The 16,821-nt window shown below is 39.5% G+C and overlaps 1 protein-coding gene and 1 long non-coding RNA gene across 2 annotated transcripts in view; both read left to right on the top strand.

Moving 5' to 3' along the window:
- Window positions 1-16,821, top strand: part of LOC143538804 (uncharacterized) — a 30,171-nt gene that overhangs the window by 1,672 nt on the left and 11,678 nt on the right. Inside the window, exons 2-3 of the mRNA XM_077032272.1 lie at window positions 13-373; window positions 2,898-3,350. Of these exons, the coding sequence (XP_076888387.1) occupies window positions 13-373; window positions 2,898-3,350 (814 nt within the window). The remainder of the gene's footprint in view (window positions 1-12; window positions 374-2,897; window positions 3,351-16,821) is intronic.
- Window positions 4,298-8,550, top strand: LOC143538803 (uncharacterized). Its single transcript, XR_013136317.1, has 2 exons — window positions 4,298-6,048; window positions 6,167-8,550. It is a non-coding gene; the product is annotated as an uncharacterized LOC143538803 (long non-coding RNA).

The following is a 16,821-nucleotide window of genomic DNA, read 5'->3' as shown; positions in this document are numbered from 1 at the left end:
ATGTCGTGATAGTTGGAAACAATGGTACCAAAATACAAGACACGAAAGGCAAGCTTGACCAACGCTTTAGCATCAAAGATCTTGGAAATCTCAAATACTTCCTTGGCATTGAAGTGGCTCGCACCACGGAAGGACTTATATTAAGTCAACGAAAATACGTCCTTGATATTCTTGAAGATAGTGGTTTACAAGGATGTCGACCAAGCTCTTTCCCATTCGAACAAAATCTTAAACTTGACAAGAGAGAAGATGAACCGAAAGTTGATGCCGGACAATATCGTCGATTGGTAGGAAGACTTCTTTACTTACAAGTTACTCGACCCGATATAGCCTACTCGGTTAATATTCTTAGTCAGTTCTTTGCCGACCTAAGGCAATCACATTTAAACGTGGCCCATTGAGTCTTACGCTACCTTAAGGCCACACCCGGACAAGGAGTTCTTCTTCCACGTGAGGGAGGATTCAACCTCACGGCTTATTGTGATTCCGATTGGCTTGGATGTCCGTACACACGAAGATCTCGAACCGGTTACTTACTTCTTCTAAGAGGTGCACCAATTTCTTGGAAAACAAAAACAGTCTGTTGTTTCTCGTTCTTCCGCCGAGGCTGAATACCGCTCAATGGCCTCCACAGTTAGTGAGATTTTATGGGTTTGTTGGTTGTTAAAAGACCTCGATGTGGTCTTAACCAAACCAACCCGTCTATTTTGTGACAATCAAGCGGCCCGCCATATTGCCAACAACCCGGTTTTTCATGAACGCACCAAACACGTAGAGATGAATTGTCATTTTGTTCGGGAACGAGTCGATAGCCAAGAAATAGAACCGCAAAATATTGATACAAAGATGCAAATTGCTGATCTTTTTACAAAGGGATTAGGAGCTCAACAACTTCGATTTTTCCTCGACAAGTTGGGCATTCAAAACTTACATGCTCCAACTTGAGGGGGAGTATTGAGATGCTATTTTAGGATAATATTTTGACCCTGATTTATCTCTTTTGATCCCACGATCTGCTCCATGATATGCTCCCTAATTTCTTCTTGTTTTCCTTTTGGCTATACTTTTAGCATATATATATTTGACCCTATGTATTGATGAAAAATAATAAAAACAAAATCCTTTTGTGCTATCTAATTTTAGAAATTATGTATTATATATAACTAGATTTTCATCCCGGCGCGTTGCGCCGAGGCAGTTGGCAAAACCCATAAGTTGAAACTCAGGCGTTGGTAAAACCCGAACGTTACGACGATGAGTCGACACGAATTCGTTCAGTACCGGCTTCGTTCATAACAATATAGACACCATTGGTAAAATTTGAGAGTTAAAACCCAAAATATTAATTCGTCAAATTAACATATAAAAAAACAAAATATTGAAGACAAAACACAGGCGGTGGTAAAACCAAAGCATTGTCGGTCCCCGAGCATTGAGGCGGTAACTTGACACGAATTTGGTCGGTTTTGATTACGAACCTTACGGTACCGGAATTAAAAAACGAAAAAAATAAAAACTTGAGGTGGACCAACGGCCAATTTGGGGGGGGGTCGGTCAGTAGCGTTGTCGGTCATGGGCTTTAAATAAAGCCGCGAGTTTGCGCGAACTCGGCCGGTTTCTTTCAGATTTGTTATGGTACCGGAACTAAAAAAATTAACGTTTGATCAGTTTCCATTACATTTATTGTGGTAACTAAACTAAAAAAATACAAAATTCGCCGACTAGTACGGTGCCGCCAAATGACCCAATAAGCCACTTGCGGCATCAAACTTGTAAATTATATATAGTTATAATATAGATATAATATATTTATAACACACATGAGTATATAAATGTGTGTATGAAAATGTAATTATTAGATTATATCACTGTTCAAGTGTAATCATTAAGGTGTGATTGGGTATTTTGTACGGGCTAGCAACCATTATTTTACTTCGTTAATTAATAATAATTTTTTATGAATTGGCCGCGTTCATAAAAAATAAATAAATAAATTAGAAAATCTTCTTTGTGTTCTCATAATCTAATATTAAAGTCTTTGATCCAACCCGATCTGTACGCCAGATGTGAAAAAATAAAATAAAAAATGAAAATAAGGACAAGGCCGGTGACCCCATTTTAGCAATAGTCCACAACATCTTTATCTAATCGATCCCACATTTCCTTGTGTTCCCATTCGATTTTCAAATCTATAATAATTATGGTCCTTGGTTTACCCCCAAATGGAACACGACAATTTATATTAAAACAAGATTTTTTTTTTTTTTGTCATAACGAAGTTTTATATAATTTACTATAAAACGATTACAATAAAGTGGCAGGCAAATGGGCAACAAGCTGCGCCGCAACCCCCTTTTGAATAGCAAAGTCAATCCTGCTAAAAACGAAGCTTTGGGACCTAGAAGCTGAAGAGGTTCCGTGTACGACGCGCCGAACCCTACTCAAAAATTTCACAGCCTCTGGAGCCAGAAAACCAAATGTATCAAAGGCAAATGGTAGAAAGACATGTTGATTATCTAAACAAGCTTTCTCGTGTTTAACAACTTTGCTCGATTCAGCCTTCAACGCAGCCTGACCCACAACAAACCCACGGTCCCTGAGCCTAACAAGAGGAGACACTCCTGTAAGATCCACACAGGCGTATTTCCCCCCCGCCCACCCAAACACAAGAATATCAGCTGGTCGTAAAGTAGACCTCCCTTCAAGAGGATCCGTGAGAAAGTTAACAGAGGCATCCTTTTTAGCAGAAATCCCTGCCCGTTTAAGAACATCACACAGAACATCCCTAACCAGATGATGTCTGTATTTAAAGCCATGAAATTCTTTGCAATGCACCGCATGGTCACCAAAAGAATCCAAACAGACTGAGCTGGAAATTCTTTGCAATGCACCGCCAGGAAATATGATGTTTTCTTGAGCTTTCGAGGTGAGGATACTCGCTACAATTTTGTTGATCTTCATGTAGCTCTCAAACAGAGCGGAATATGTGTGTTTAAAGACGACGGGGAGCTTAAAATAGGGAAAGCGATTTCTCCAGAACTCCTGAAAGCCATTGAGGAATCCAAGTTTGCGGTTGTTGTTATCTCAAGAAATTATGCCAATTCTTCATGGTGCCTGGCTGAGCTGGCCAAAATAATGGAATGGCATAACCGAAATGTACTAAAAGTGATACCGGTGTTCTACCATGTGAATCCATCTGATATTCGTGGGCAGAAGAATGAAGTAGCGGTTTTCTTTCAGCAGCACGAGGTACATTTTAGAGAAGAGATGGATAAAGTGAACGAGTGGAGAGATGCTCTAACAGCCGCAGCTAATTTATCGGGCAAGCATATCTCCGACGCCTTCAAAGTGTAAGTAGAACTTTTTCTGTTTTCTTCATCTTTTGCGCGCTTAATTAATACAGTCACACATAGATCTTATTTTTTTAACAAACTCCCATTTGTTTTGAGAAAATGAATCACATTGTATCAAAGATACGCTTAATATGAAGCACTGACCAATAGGATCACATTCTGTCAAAAATGCTTTAACTTAACTCGATCGTGTGCTTTCTTGCATCAAAGAAATTAAGAGTCTGATTCGTAAATAATGAAAAATATTTTCTCTACCTCTTTGTATGAAAAAAATTAACGGAAAACGTAAGATTTTGTTAGGATTGCACAACATAAACTTTTCCATATATATCAAGAATCCTATAATTGGAATATTAGATTTTACTATAAAGTTCCTTTCAAAGGAGGGAAATGAGATACATATTTGCTTTCTATATTTAGTATAAGTGACATAATCTAATTATAAAATATTAATGGAATATGTTTTGATCGATAAACCTCTTTTTCTCTATTCACATCATATATATATATATATATATATATATATATATATATATATATATATATAGTGAAAAGATCCAATACACTAATCCTTAACGTACGTGAATTCCGTTTTTCGCGAATCGATCCATGAAATCACATCCCAACATCTCGGAATCGTCAATACATATCCAATTAATCATTGGTTAGTTTTGGATAGTTAATCGATCAATTTTTTACCTTTTTCACTAAGACCGTTTTTTGAGCGTTTTAGGTTTTTTGCCTTTGTTTTTTTGCCTTTGAGCGTCTCGCGTACCTCTCGTACGTTAAGGAATTAGCGTACAATATCTCTACCCTATATATATATATTTATCTTGTTTTGAATACAAGGCAATCAATCAATAATAAATACAAATCATATGGAAATAATATATCTCTATAATAAGTCTATTACTCCCCCACAGTTGAAGCGAGAGGAGGCCGAATGCTTAGACTGGAACGAAAGTCTTCAAACAGAGTGTGCGGTAAACCCTTGGTGAAGATGACAGCAATCTGATAAGAGGTAGGGACATGGAGGATACGGACTTGACCTTTCTGAACTTGTTCCCGAACAAAGTGAATATCAAGCTCAATGTGTTTCGTTCGTTGATGTTGAACAGGGTTACCAGATAAGTAGATGGCACTGACATTATCACAATAAACTAAGGAAGCTCGCGAAAGAGGACGATTTAACTCCAAGAGAAGGTTGCGCAACCAACATATTTCAGCCACGACATTAGCAACACCGCGATACTCGGCTTCAGCACTCGAACAAGAGATAGTCGGTTGCCGCTTCGAAGACCAAGAAATCAAGTTATTACCATAATAAACACAATAACCGGATGTAGAACGACGAGTATCCGGGCAACCTGCCCAATCAGTCCGTGTATGCCAGAAGAGACGGCCTGATGGAGCCACCCAAAATGAACCCATAATCCATGGAACCAGATATATAACGAACAATGCGCTTAAGAGCGTCCCAATGACTTGACATTGGAGCGTGCATGTGCATGCATACCTGCTGAACTGCATAACTGATGTCTGGTATGGTGAAAGTAAGATACTGAAGAGCACCGGCCATGCTATGGTATAGCGTCTGGTCGGAAAACGGTGAGCCGGTTGAGGCATTTAGTTTCCCATTTGTATCGACTGGTGTAGCTACAGGCTTGAAAGACTCCATACCGACCCTATTAATTATGTCTCGAGCATAGTTAGCTTGAGATAAAAACATGTTGTCACCTGTACGTGTAACCGAAATACCAATAAAGTAGCTCAACAGCCCTAAATCTTTCATGGCAAACTTGCTGGCTAGGCTAGATAGTAGATGTTGGCGTAGTGCATCAGATGAGGTGGTGAGAAGAATGTCGTCAACATACAGTAATAGGTATGCTGAGTCATTTCCCTGATTTAAAATGAATAGAGAAGTATCGCAACGACTTTGTGTAAGACCCAAGCGTAAAACATAATCAGTGAATCTTTTATACCAAGCCCGTGGTGTCTGCTTTAACCCGTATAATGATTTTTTAAGTAAACATACATGATCCGGATAATCTTTGTGATGAAACCCCATCGTTTGATACATGTAAACCATTTTGTTTAAATTCCCATGTAAAAAAGCATTCGTGACATCCAACTGATGAACTGGCCAAGATCGTGATAAAGCAATAGATAAAAATGTGCGGATTGTTTCCGGTTTGACAACCGGACTAAAGGTTTCTCCACAATCAATACCAACCTTTTGAGACCGGCCGTCACACACTAGTCGACCTTATATCGCTCGAGGGTTCCATTCGAGTTAAATTTGTGCATAAAAAGCCACATGCTACGAATAATATTCATTTGAGGATGACGTGGGACTAGTTCCCAAGTCTCATTTTTAAAAAGGGCATTAAACTCATCAGACATGGCATTACACCATTCCGGGACGGACAAAGCAAAGACTAGATTTTTTGGGATAGGGACTATGGAAATCGTAGAAAGATTAAATAATTTCTTAGGTTTGACAATACCGTCCATGCCACGTGTGCGCATGGAGTGGGTAGTGGGCGGAGGTGAAGGAGGGGCGGTGCCAGGAGTGATGGTGGTGGATGTTGTATTTGTGTTCGGCGGTGTTGCGAATGAATTGATTTGAGATGGTGGGTGAGCCGATGTTGGTATGATTGGAGAGAGGGTTGTAGGAGAAGTGATATGGCTAGGTGTAATATGCTGGGTATGTTCATGAGGTTATGGAGAGCTAGTGGAGTTGGTCGTGGGTGGGTATTGAGTTGAGGTGGGTGTTGGGTCAGTATGGGCCCAGATATAAGGGTGAGGAGGAGCGGACAAGAAGTCATAATTTGGTGTTGTTTGAGGTGGGTTAGCATAGGGAAATATTGTTTCATAAAAAACGACATGGCGGGATATCGTTATTTGGTTAGTTTTAAGGTCCAAACATTTGTAACCTCGGTGTTGAGTAGGATAGCCAAGGAAGATGCAAGGCGTAAAACGATGGGCTAGTTTGTGAGTGAGAGTTGACGGATGGAGAAGGCAACAAAGAGCGCCAAAAACCCGTAAATGATCATACGTGGGCTTACGTTGATAGAGAATTTCAGTGGGTGTAATAAGTTGGTGAGTTTTACTAGGAAGAATGTTTAGAAGGTATGTAGCCATTTCTAGGGCATGATGCCAAAATGAGGCAGGTAAAGATGCATGAGCGAGAAGAGTGCGTATCATATTATTAATGGTGCGGATTTTGCGTTCCGCCTTCCCGTTTTGGGAAGATGTGTGGGGACATGATAGACGAAAAAGCATGCCATTCTGATCACAATATTGTTTAAACAAGGAATTGATGTATTCGGTACCATTATCACATTCAAACGTTTTTATCTTACATTCAAATTGGGTTTCAATTTGTCTAGAATAGTTGCAAAATACAGAATACACTTGTGACTTTTTGGCAATAGGGTATGTCCATAGAAAATAAGTTAGGTCATCCAAAAATAATAAATAATACCTATGTCCCTCGGTGCTTAAGACGGGAGATGTCCATAGGTCCACTATGAATGATGTCAAAAGGAAAAAATGTGCAAGTACTAGAAGGCATGAAAGGTAATCTAGTACTTTTACCAAGAACACAAGATTGACAAAGAGTCTTATGCATTTTATTAAACAAAATAACACTAGAAACATAAATAGATTTTAATAAGTTCGGCCCGGGATGACCAAGGCGTTGATGCCATAGTTGTTGAGAAATTGTAGCAAAAGTTGAAGGTGAGGTGTATTGGGTAGACTCCGGTGGAAGAAGCAGATAAAGATCACCGCTGCTGTTGCATCGAAGGATAGGGATCCGGGTCTTTAAATCCTTCACAAGAAAACCAAATGGGTCAAATTCTATTGATATTCAGTTATCAATGGTTAGGCGGCGAACATAAATAAGGTTCTTTATTAATTTGGGAGCAAGAAGAACATTATTTAATTTAAGGGGTGGGTAGGGTGGTGGTAGAGTTTGATTGCTTTGTCCTTTTACCTGAATAGTTTTACCGTCACTGAGAATAATATTACTTAAAATGCCATTATTAAAAAGAGATTGGAAATTACCCGGGTTGTTGGTCTTGTGAGATGTAGCTCTAGTATCCATTACCCATTGATCTGGTGAGTTAAGTGACATAGTGTATAAAGCCTGCTCAACGTTTGTTGGAGTGTAGGCTGTTGCATACGCCTGATTGGGTGGCGCCCCAAGAATTCCGTTTCCGGATTGTCTAGCAGAATGTGGGTTGGGCCTTGGAGCAGTTGGGTAAGGACATGGTGGAATGGGCCAGTTGGGTTGTTGTTGCAAATGTGGAGGCCATTGTTGGGCTTGAGGAGCGCAATTCGTTTGAGTATGACACTTTTGAAGATAGTAATTTACAGGAGGACCATGGAAGTTTTGTTGATGACCACGTCCACGTCTATAGAAGGAACGACCACGACCACCGCGAGATCAGCCGCCACTGCGCCCGTGCCCCCGATCAGATTGTTCACCGCGATATTCAGGGGAAGAGGTGTGGTGTGTGTCAGGTTTGTTAGCAACTGCATGAAGAGCCATCCCAGCGGCAGCCGAGGCTCCGGCGGCTTGAACCGATTTTCTTGTTTCTTCTCGGATTACACTTGAACGAGCAGCATAAAATGAGGGTAAATGGTGTGTGTTTTGTAGTAACATACCGATCCCTTCGTATTACTCGTTTAAGCCGGTGATGAGTTGGAGAACAAGATCATCATCAGAAAACGGAGCGTCAACGTTTGCGAGCTGATCAGCGAGAACTTTAAGCTCTTGACAGCAAGCAACATATTTGGAAAATTGTTGAGTCGGGTAGTTGCGAACTTGTTTTTGAGATGAATGGCTCGAGAGGATTTATTGTCGGTGAAGATATCATCAAGTGCTTTCCAAGCGGCGTAAGCCGTTGTATTTTTCTTCAAAATTGTGTTCAAGAGATCCATAGAAATCATTCCATAGATCCATTGTAGAACTATGGAATCGATGCGTTGCCATGAATCGGTAGCAAGTGGTGGTGGAGGAGTCTTAGGGTCGGCATCTTTGGTAGAGGATGTTGCCAATACCGGTGGCGTAGGATGGATGAGATGATCATAGACGAGATATGCCTTGCAATGAATGGTAGAGAGTTCTGACCAAGTCGTGTATAGACCGGATTCCATCTCCAAGGTTACGGGGATGAAGGTTTTGATGTTGGTTACCGTCACGGCAGGATGTAGTTTAGAGTCCATGGTTAATGAAATAGAGAAGATGAGGAGAAAGATGTATTATGGTGGTGGGATGGATCGAGAAATAGGAAGCTGGCCAAGGGAAGGAGGGATGGCGGCTAGGTTTTAGGCATATGATACCATGATGGAATATGTTTTGATCGATAAACCTCCCTTTATCAATTCACATCATATATATATTGTTTTGAATACAAGGCAATCAATCAATAATAAATACAAATCATATGGAAATAATGTATCTCTATAATAAGTCTATTAAAAACGTGGTCAAGTTGTCATGGATTCTTTGTTAGGATCAAACACACACACACGAACCGAACACAGTACACGAAAACAATAAAACGAATACGAGGATTTAACGTGGTTCGGTCTAAACTGACCTACGTCCACGGGTGGCAACTAGATATTCTTTATTGAGTGACAAAATATTACAAGTATATATCGTTGTTTAAATAGAGACTGAACTAGGGTTTGTAAATTATTGAACAAGAAATCCAAACTGAGTCGGGCTTCGGTCTGGCCATCCTACGTCCATCTGCCCTTTGGACTTCAACTAATAAACCAGGCCACACAAGGCCTACGAACCCAACAATCTCCCACTCAGAGGCCTTGAGCACTCTCGTCTGCACTCCTGATTGTACTTCTGTAATCCGAACTTTAAACATTCTTCTAGTTGCCACCGCCTTCTCATCAATTAACATGAAGTCCTGTTGAAGCTCCTCGGAGCTCCAACACATCAGTCACGGCTATAAATGCCCTTGACCCGTTCTCTGTCCCTACCGGCTCCCACTGTAACAACTACCGGATCCTAGGATATCCCGAGAACAAAAACTTCTCATATTCAGCAAGTAATCCACTGGAGAGACTTTTACATATGGAATACTGGTTTTCTTAACCCACTGTCAACCTAGAACTGTAATTGAAACACGACCTGTGCTCCCACTGTCACGATGTCCTCTGAGTGATTTAACCTTCATAGCTCGTTCATCCTGAATCTTCACTATGGCTCTGGGTTTCTTACTTGCAAAATGAACCTTCTTCTGCCCACAAAATTCTGTGAACCGGACTATGTCTTTCACCAAAACTGGATCCACTCTTTTCACTGACATATAGACCATATACAACGAACCCATTTTCTTGCCACGAGCAACCACGAGATTCCCTTTGACTACGTTTCACTGCCCATTCCCGAACTTAACATCGTGCCCCTGTCATCCAACTGCCTAACTGAAATCAAACGTTTCTTCAAACTTGGAATAACCCTAACATCTTTCAGATTCCAAGAAGTACCGGCTGAAGTTATCAAATCAACATCTCCCATATCTGTAACCTCTAGAATATCATCGTTTGCTAGTCGAACCTTTCCAAAAGCCTTATCACTAGTGACCCCGTCATCTTAGTCGTCTTCTGTAACGTTCATCTCTTTCTTACCATTCAGACACTGATTCCTGAAGTGTCCATTCTCTTTACAACCCTAGCATTCAATATCTTTACGAGTCCTAGACTGAATTCTCTTCCTACTCCCACTACCTCGTTGTTTTCCCCTACTTCTGCCTTCTATGACTTACATATTGCCTGTGGATTCACCTGAACTTCTGTGCCTTGAATCTTCTCGAAGAATCAAATCCTAAATCCCATCAAAAGTAATTAATGTAGCTACAAACTGCAGTAACTGTTTGCGACCAAATGTAGGGCAAAGATGATAATAACAACATGCCTTGAACTTCATCATCAAAGTTAATGTCGACCAACACTAAGCGGGACATGATCAAATTAAGATTATTAACATGCATTGTAACTGACCCACCCTCTTTCATTCTAGTTGTCACTAACTCTCGGATAAGATAGACCTTATTCGCTGCCGAAGGCTTTTCATACATGTCGGATAGTGCCTCCATCATACCACGAGTTGTGGTTTCTTTCATGATGTTAAACGCCACATCTTCCGAAAATGACAAAGTAATACAAGCCCTAGCTTTCTTGTCTAACTTCTTCCAATCTTCATTTGACAACTTTTCTGGTTTTTCATCCTCAAGCACTACATCCAAGTCTTTCTGACAAAGTAGCGCTTCAATCTGCATCTTCCACCAACCAAACTTCTGTCTCTAATCGAAACCTTTCCGTCTTCTGCCATGTCAATGGCTAAACGAAAACCTGGATAAAATTAGAGACAGACACAACAATGGCACGACCTGAACTTAATGGTTGTTCTACTGAACTCTGTTAAATAATAAACCTAAATAAACACAACGGAATAACGAACTGAAAATCAGAAACGAAAACTTTTAAACTGAAACGATAAAACCTGACAAACGCGGTTGACACTGGTTTTGGTTTCTTTAACGCTTCTTCTGATTGACAACGGTTCTTCAACAGAAAATAGGATCTTGATTTAACTGTTCTTGGCTCGTACTTTGCAAAATAGGATCTCAACTCAAATTTATTTCTTGGCTAAACTGTCCAAAACTTTAGGCCACACACAAAAATAAATAAACCAGGCCTACTGCCCTTATATTTAAAACCCCAAAGAAAATTAATATATGACCCACAAAAAAGACAATCAGGATAAAACTTGGTGGTCAACAAACTCCCCTTGTCAACAAGATAATGTTGATCTTCCTTCTTTTCCTAGAGTGGCGTGAATCTCAAGAAAAAAATAATACAAACCTTCTTTTCTTTTCTGGTCAAACGCCACTGGCAGAAACAAAAGAAAAAAAATGGGATTGAATAATACCGATTTTTATAGATTTCAAACGGAAGCAACATGACACTGATCATCAGCGGCTGCTACTGTATCTTGGAACCCTAATCGCGACAACGGGATCGCAACCTGCAATCCTCCTAAGCGGCGGAGACTCGGCTGGTTTTCGTGTTCTTCGTGTGATCCGAACCTCACTTGTTAGGATTACACACACACACGAACCGAACACAACACACGAAAGCAATAAATGAACTCGAGGATTTAACGTGGTTCAGTGTCCATGGGTGACAACTAGATATTCTTTATTGATTGACTAAAGATTACAAGTACATATCATTGTTTAAATAGAGATTGAACTAGGGTTTGTAAATTATAGAACAAAAATCCAAACTGGACCGCGCTTCGGTCAGACCATCCTATACACGTATGCCCTTTGGGCTTCAACTAATAAACCGGGCCACACAAGGCCTACGAACCCACCATGCTTAGTATCAGGGCCGACCTTAGAGGGTGGGGGCAAGGCAGTCGACGGTCATGGGTCCGACACCCCGTTAGGCCTGATATATTATTTTTCAATGAAATTATATTTATTTTTATGGAAAAAAATATCTATAATCAATGTTTCAACACAATTACATAACCACTAGCTTGGTCTAGTTACAAAGAGGTATGACATCTAGCCAAAAGGTTGTGTGTTATAATCTTATATGAGACATTTTTAAGCTTATTTATATACAAAAGTTTTTTACACAACTCAAATCATAATTAAGTAAGCCCATTTAAAATTAAATTGTTTAAACCCAACAAAATATTCTTTTTACTTAAGACCCAAAATTTTTCGCCTTTGGCCCAATAAAAAGTTTCATCTTCTCGGAGCCGGCCCTACTTAGTATGCTGACAGATCCAAAGAATAACTAATAACATCTTGACCATTAGAGATGCACAAATCGATTCTAAATAGTAAATTGGTACATGTTGGATCTAAACCGAACGGGTTCATGGAGGAATCAGCTTTGGTTGAAATTGAATTAAGTCTAACTAAACCAATAAACCATACACAAATAGAATTGCCTAGGGTTGGTTCCAAACCGGTTTGGAAAATGGTTTTAAATATTAAAACAAATACGTATCATAAATAATATAAAGTTCATTTATTTTTTTTTATTTTGTAATTTAGAAGTAGCAAAAGCAAAAGATAATTTTTTTTATTTTATAAAAAAGCCTAATTTTTTAAACTTTGATACAAAATCGAGCCTTAATAGTCATAAACTAATTCCTCCAAATCGGTCATGAACCACCGGTTCTAAACCAGTTTCTAACAAAAAAACATCCAAACCGGTCCCAATCTACGGGTTCCATCGCGTCCAAACCAGTTTCTCTCTAATCGGATTGAAACTGGTTCCGTCCGAGTTAGGTCGTTGGTGCATGATGTAGCTTCAAGTGAAGATCAAGTCATCGTGTTTCTAGAGGCCCGCGACCGAGCTTCCAGGGATTGCACGAAAATGAACTTTATGTTTTTTATGCATTTTTTTGTGTTGATTGCACGAAAATGAACTTTACGTTTTTTATGCCTTTTTTATGTTTGCGTTTGGCCCATGTCCTTTTTATGGCATGTTTAGATTTCCTACTCTTATCTTGGTCATGTAACTTGAAAGGACATCTATCAATGTTGCAATAAACAACATATCATTTCAGATTCCCTGACCTTTTAGGATGAATTTGGGGGTTTGAGAAAGATTATAACGGGTATTCTAAGAATCAATGTGATCAGCCATTCGTTTCTATTACACTCACTACATCAATTGGTATCACAGCCGGATTCCTAGCTCAAAATGCCTCCAAGGAGAAACACTAGACCAATCGATGAGGTAGAAATGGAGTTGAGACAATGATTTATGGCATGAGTGGAACAACGATTGGATCAAGTGGTTGATCGATTGAATGATCGGATAGCCGGCTTATTGAATCGTAGAACTCAGAGATCTGAAGTCAAGGATGGGTTTGATTTTGATAATCCCATTTTTAATGGTGATTCTTTAACTTTTAAAGAGGATCACGAACGTCGATAGAGGACAAAACATGGAGATGATAATAAGTTATGAACTGATATCCCATAATTTGATGGGACTATCTAGAATCTAGAATGATTCATTGTTTAGCTGGCAACCATAGAAGAGGTATTCGAATTCTAGGAGGTGCCTGAAAATAAGTGAGTGGCCTTGATTGCTAGCCGGTTACATGATAGGGCATCAACGCGATAGAAACAATTGAAACTAGCATGAAATAGACTTGGGAAGTCAAGAACCGTGACGTGGACCAAGATCAAAAAGTGTTTCTGGTCTAACTTTTTGCCTCAAAACTTTCAGAGGTTGATGTACCAACATCTGTAGAATCTGAATAAGGAACCAAATCGGTTGATTATACAACTGAGTTTTACCAATTGATTACTCGAACAATATTCAGGAACCAAAAGAACAACTTGTTGCTAAGTATATTGGGGGTTTAAGGGTTTATATCATGAACTTTGTAAACCTTTTTGACCCGATAACCATCCCGGAGGCGCATCAACGTGCATTGGCTTTTGAGGAAAAAACTCTCGAGTGGGTGGTTCATTTTCTCATGCAAAGGAAATTATGGGTCGAGTAGTGGGCACCCCATTTCATGCCTAATCAACAGAGGTCGGTGGTTAACACTACCATACCATCTTTTAGTTGGCTGGTAGTAGTGGCACAACGTGTTTCAATTGTAGTGAAATGGGCCATCGACAAGCTAAGTGTAAAAAGGATGGTAAGCGTCATATGTTTTGCTGATTATGAGAATGAACAATATGAGCATTATGAAAATACCCCAGTGTATGATGATGAACTCGAGTATGAAGATGTAAGGCCCGTTACCGGTGCCCTACATTTGGTGTTGGATTTACTCATAAACACAGTTCTAAATATCAGAGTTAATTAAAACTTTCGCGGAATAATATAAAACATCAACCAATCATTACAATTATCCATAATTTGTCTTTTAAAACATAACATAAATTATAACATTCAAAACATCATGAAAATCTTCAGATGCCAGCCTCTTCAACCTGCCATGTGTCCATCTCAAACCAGCTGTCTCAATCTGTTAACCTGCGTGCATACTAAAAGTCAGCTACGCTGAGTGAGTTCTAGTTAATCACACATTATACCATACATGCACTTACCTTCAATTATGCATCCGAAGACACATAATAATTACTTTACTATTTTACTTTCATTACATAAGTACATACATACGTTCATACTTTATTACTTTCACACAATATAAATCACTGTCCTTTTCTATCTCGGACATTATTAGGGTCCGATCCCTTCCTTTTCTATCTCAGATATTATTAGGGTCTGATCCCTCTTTCCTTTGTCTATCTCAGATATTATTAGGGTCTGATCCCTTTCTTGTCTATCTCATATATTATTAGGGTATGATCCCTTTTAACTTCTCTATCTCAGATATTATTAGGGTCTGATCTCTTTCTTCTCTATCTCAGATATTATTAGGGCGGCCCCTAGAAAAATTTTATTTCTATTAACTGTCTTATCACATTTTCCATTAGCATTTTGGATCATTAATTAATTTTCTACTTAAAAGTTGAAGGGCTTCTTTGTAATTAAATCATTCTTTTTTTAAGTCCAGGGACTGTTCTTGTCATTATGTTAAAATTCTAATCCGTCACATTATTCTTAACGAATTGGGTTGTCATACGAACTGGTTCTTGTAAAAAATTGAACCCTCTAACGAACAGGACCCTTAACGAATCAGTCCATAGCGAACCAGTCCAGGTAACGAATCGGTCCATCTAATTTGTTACCTTCTTCTAATGAACTGGCTATACTAATCAAGGGTAATTCGTTACCCTTTTCCCTTAACGAATCGGATACGAACTAGAGCTAGTTCGTTATGCTTCCTTAGACGAATCAGTTAGCGAATCACCTTTAATTCGCTAAATTCCCGTCAGCGAACTAGGGTTAGGTCAGGGAATGTCAGAACATTCCCTGACATCTCTTACCTCGTATCCCCCCTTTTCCGGCGCCGTCGCCGGAAAACCGCGGATTCGCCGGAAAAAACGAGTTTTAACTCGTTTTTCACCGTTTTTCGTCCCGTTCGATCCAGATCTGAGCTAGGGTGATCCCTAAGCTCATCTTAGGTTCGGTTTATACCCGATTCCATCTATATCTCGTGACTTAAACGGTTTAACGGTGTCGGCTCATCGTTTCGTGACCCTATCTAACGGGTTTAAGCTCATACAATATTATACTTTCATTACCTTGGATCGGGATCGGTTTTCCTTGGTGATTTGGGCTAGAGAGAGAGAGAGACTAGAGAGAGAGAGCTTAAGTGTGTGTTTTGGGAGGTGTATGGAATGTGTGTAAAATGGATTAAATGGGTGATTAATGGTTTATATAATTATGGATCATGGGCTTAGGCCCATGTTCTTTTCCTCTTTCTTTCATAACCTAAGTCTATAACCCATATCTATTTAACCCAACACTAGCCCGACTCATAATAAATTCTCATTTTATTATCCGTTACTAGAAAACGGGATGTTACAAGTATGAAGAAGAGGTTGTGACAGGTGATTTGGGGTAAACTTGGTGGTTAGGCACTCTTGCTATACGCCAAAGGTAGATGGTGATGACTGGCTTAAGCAAAATATCTTTCACTCAACCTATACTGTTTTGGGAAAGGTTTGTATGCTAGTTAGTGATTTTGGAAGTTGTGATCATTTGATATCTGAAGAGGCGGGCCAAACGTTGGCTTTGAAAACAGAGAATCATCCCAGCCCTTGTAAGCTTCAGTGGCTTTAGAAGGGAGGCGAAATAATGGTATCTAAAAGAGCACGTGTTCCTTTTTCTGTTGGAGCCACATTTAAATAAAATATTTTGTGTGATGTGGTTGTTATGGATATCACTTCTTGTTGGGTAGACCTTGGGAGTATGACCGCAACATAGAGCATAACAGGCGGTCCAATACTTATAGTTTTTTGTTTGGTGGCGTGATGATAACTCTAGTTCCTAGCAAGCCAAAGGTGTTAGTCACAAAACCTTTTAGGTAATTATTTGACCATTAATCAGTTTCAAACTGATTTGGAGGAAACAAAAAGTGTTTTTATGTTAACGGGGGAGGTAGTGTCCGAGGTAGTCAAAATTCCTTAAATGATGATTCTACTATATAATAAATTTGTTGATGTTTTCCTTGATGATTTACCCGTTGAATTGTTACCCTTACGAGATATCCAGCACCACAGAGATTTGGAACCAGGTGCCCATCTACCTAATAAGCCACACTACAGAATGAGTCCAAAGGAGCATCATGAATTGCGATGGCAGGTTGAATACTTGATTTCTTAAGGGTACACTCAAGAAAGCATGAGTCCTTGTGTTGTCCCTACTCTGTTAACTCATAAGAAGGATGGAACATGGCGTATGCGTGTTAACAGTCATGCAATCAACACTATTATTGTGAGGTACATATTTCCAATCCCACGACTTGATGATT

Source organism: Bidens hawaiensis, unplaced genomic scaffold, assembly GCF_021521415.1.
Source record: "Bidens hawaiensis isolate Kalapana, Puna unplaced genomic scaffold, B.hawaiensis_p1.1 tig00011693_1, whole genome shotgun sequence".
NCBI classification, from domain to species: Eukaryota; Viridiplantae; Streptophyta; class Magnoliopsida; order Asterales; family Asteraceae; genus Bidens; species Bidens hawaiensis.
This window is presented reverse-complemented; position numbering and strand designations above follow the sequence as displayed.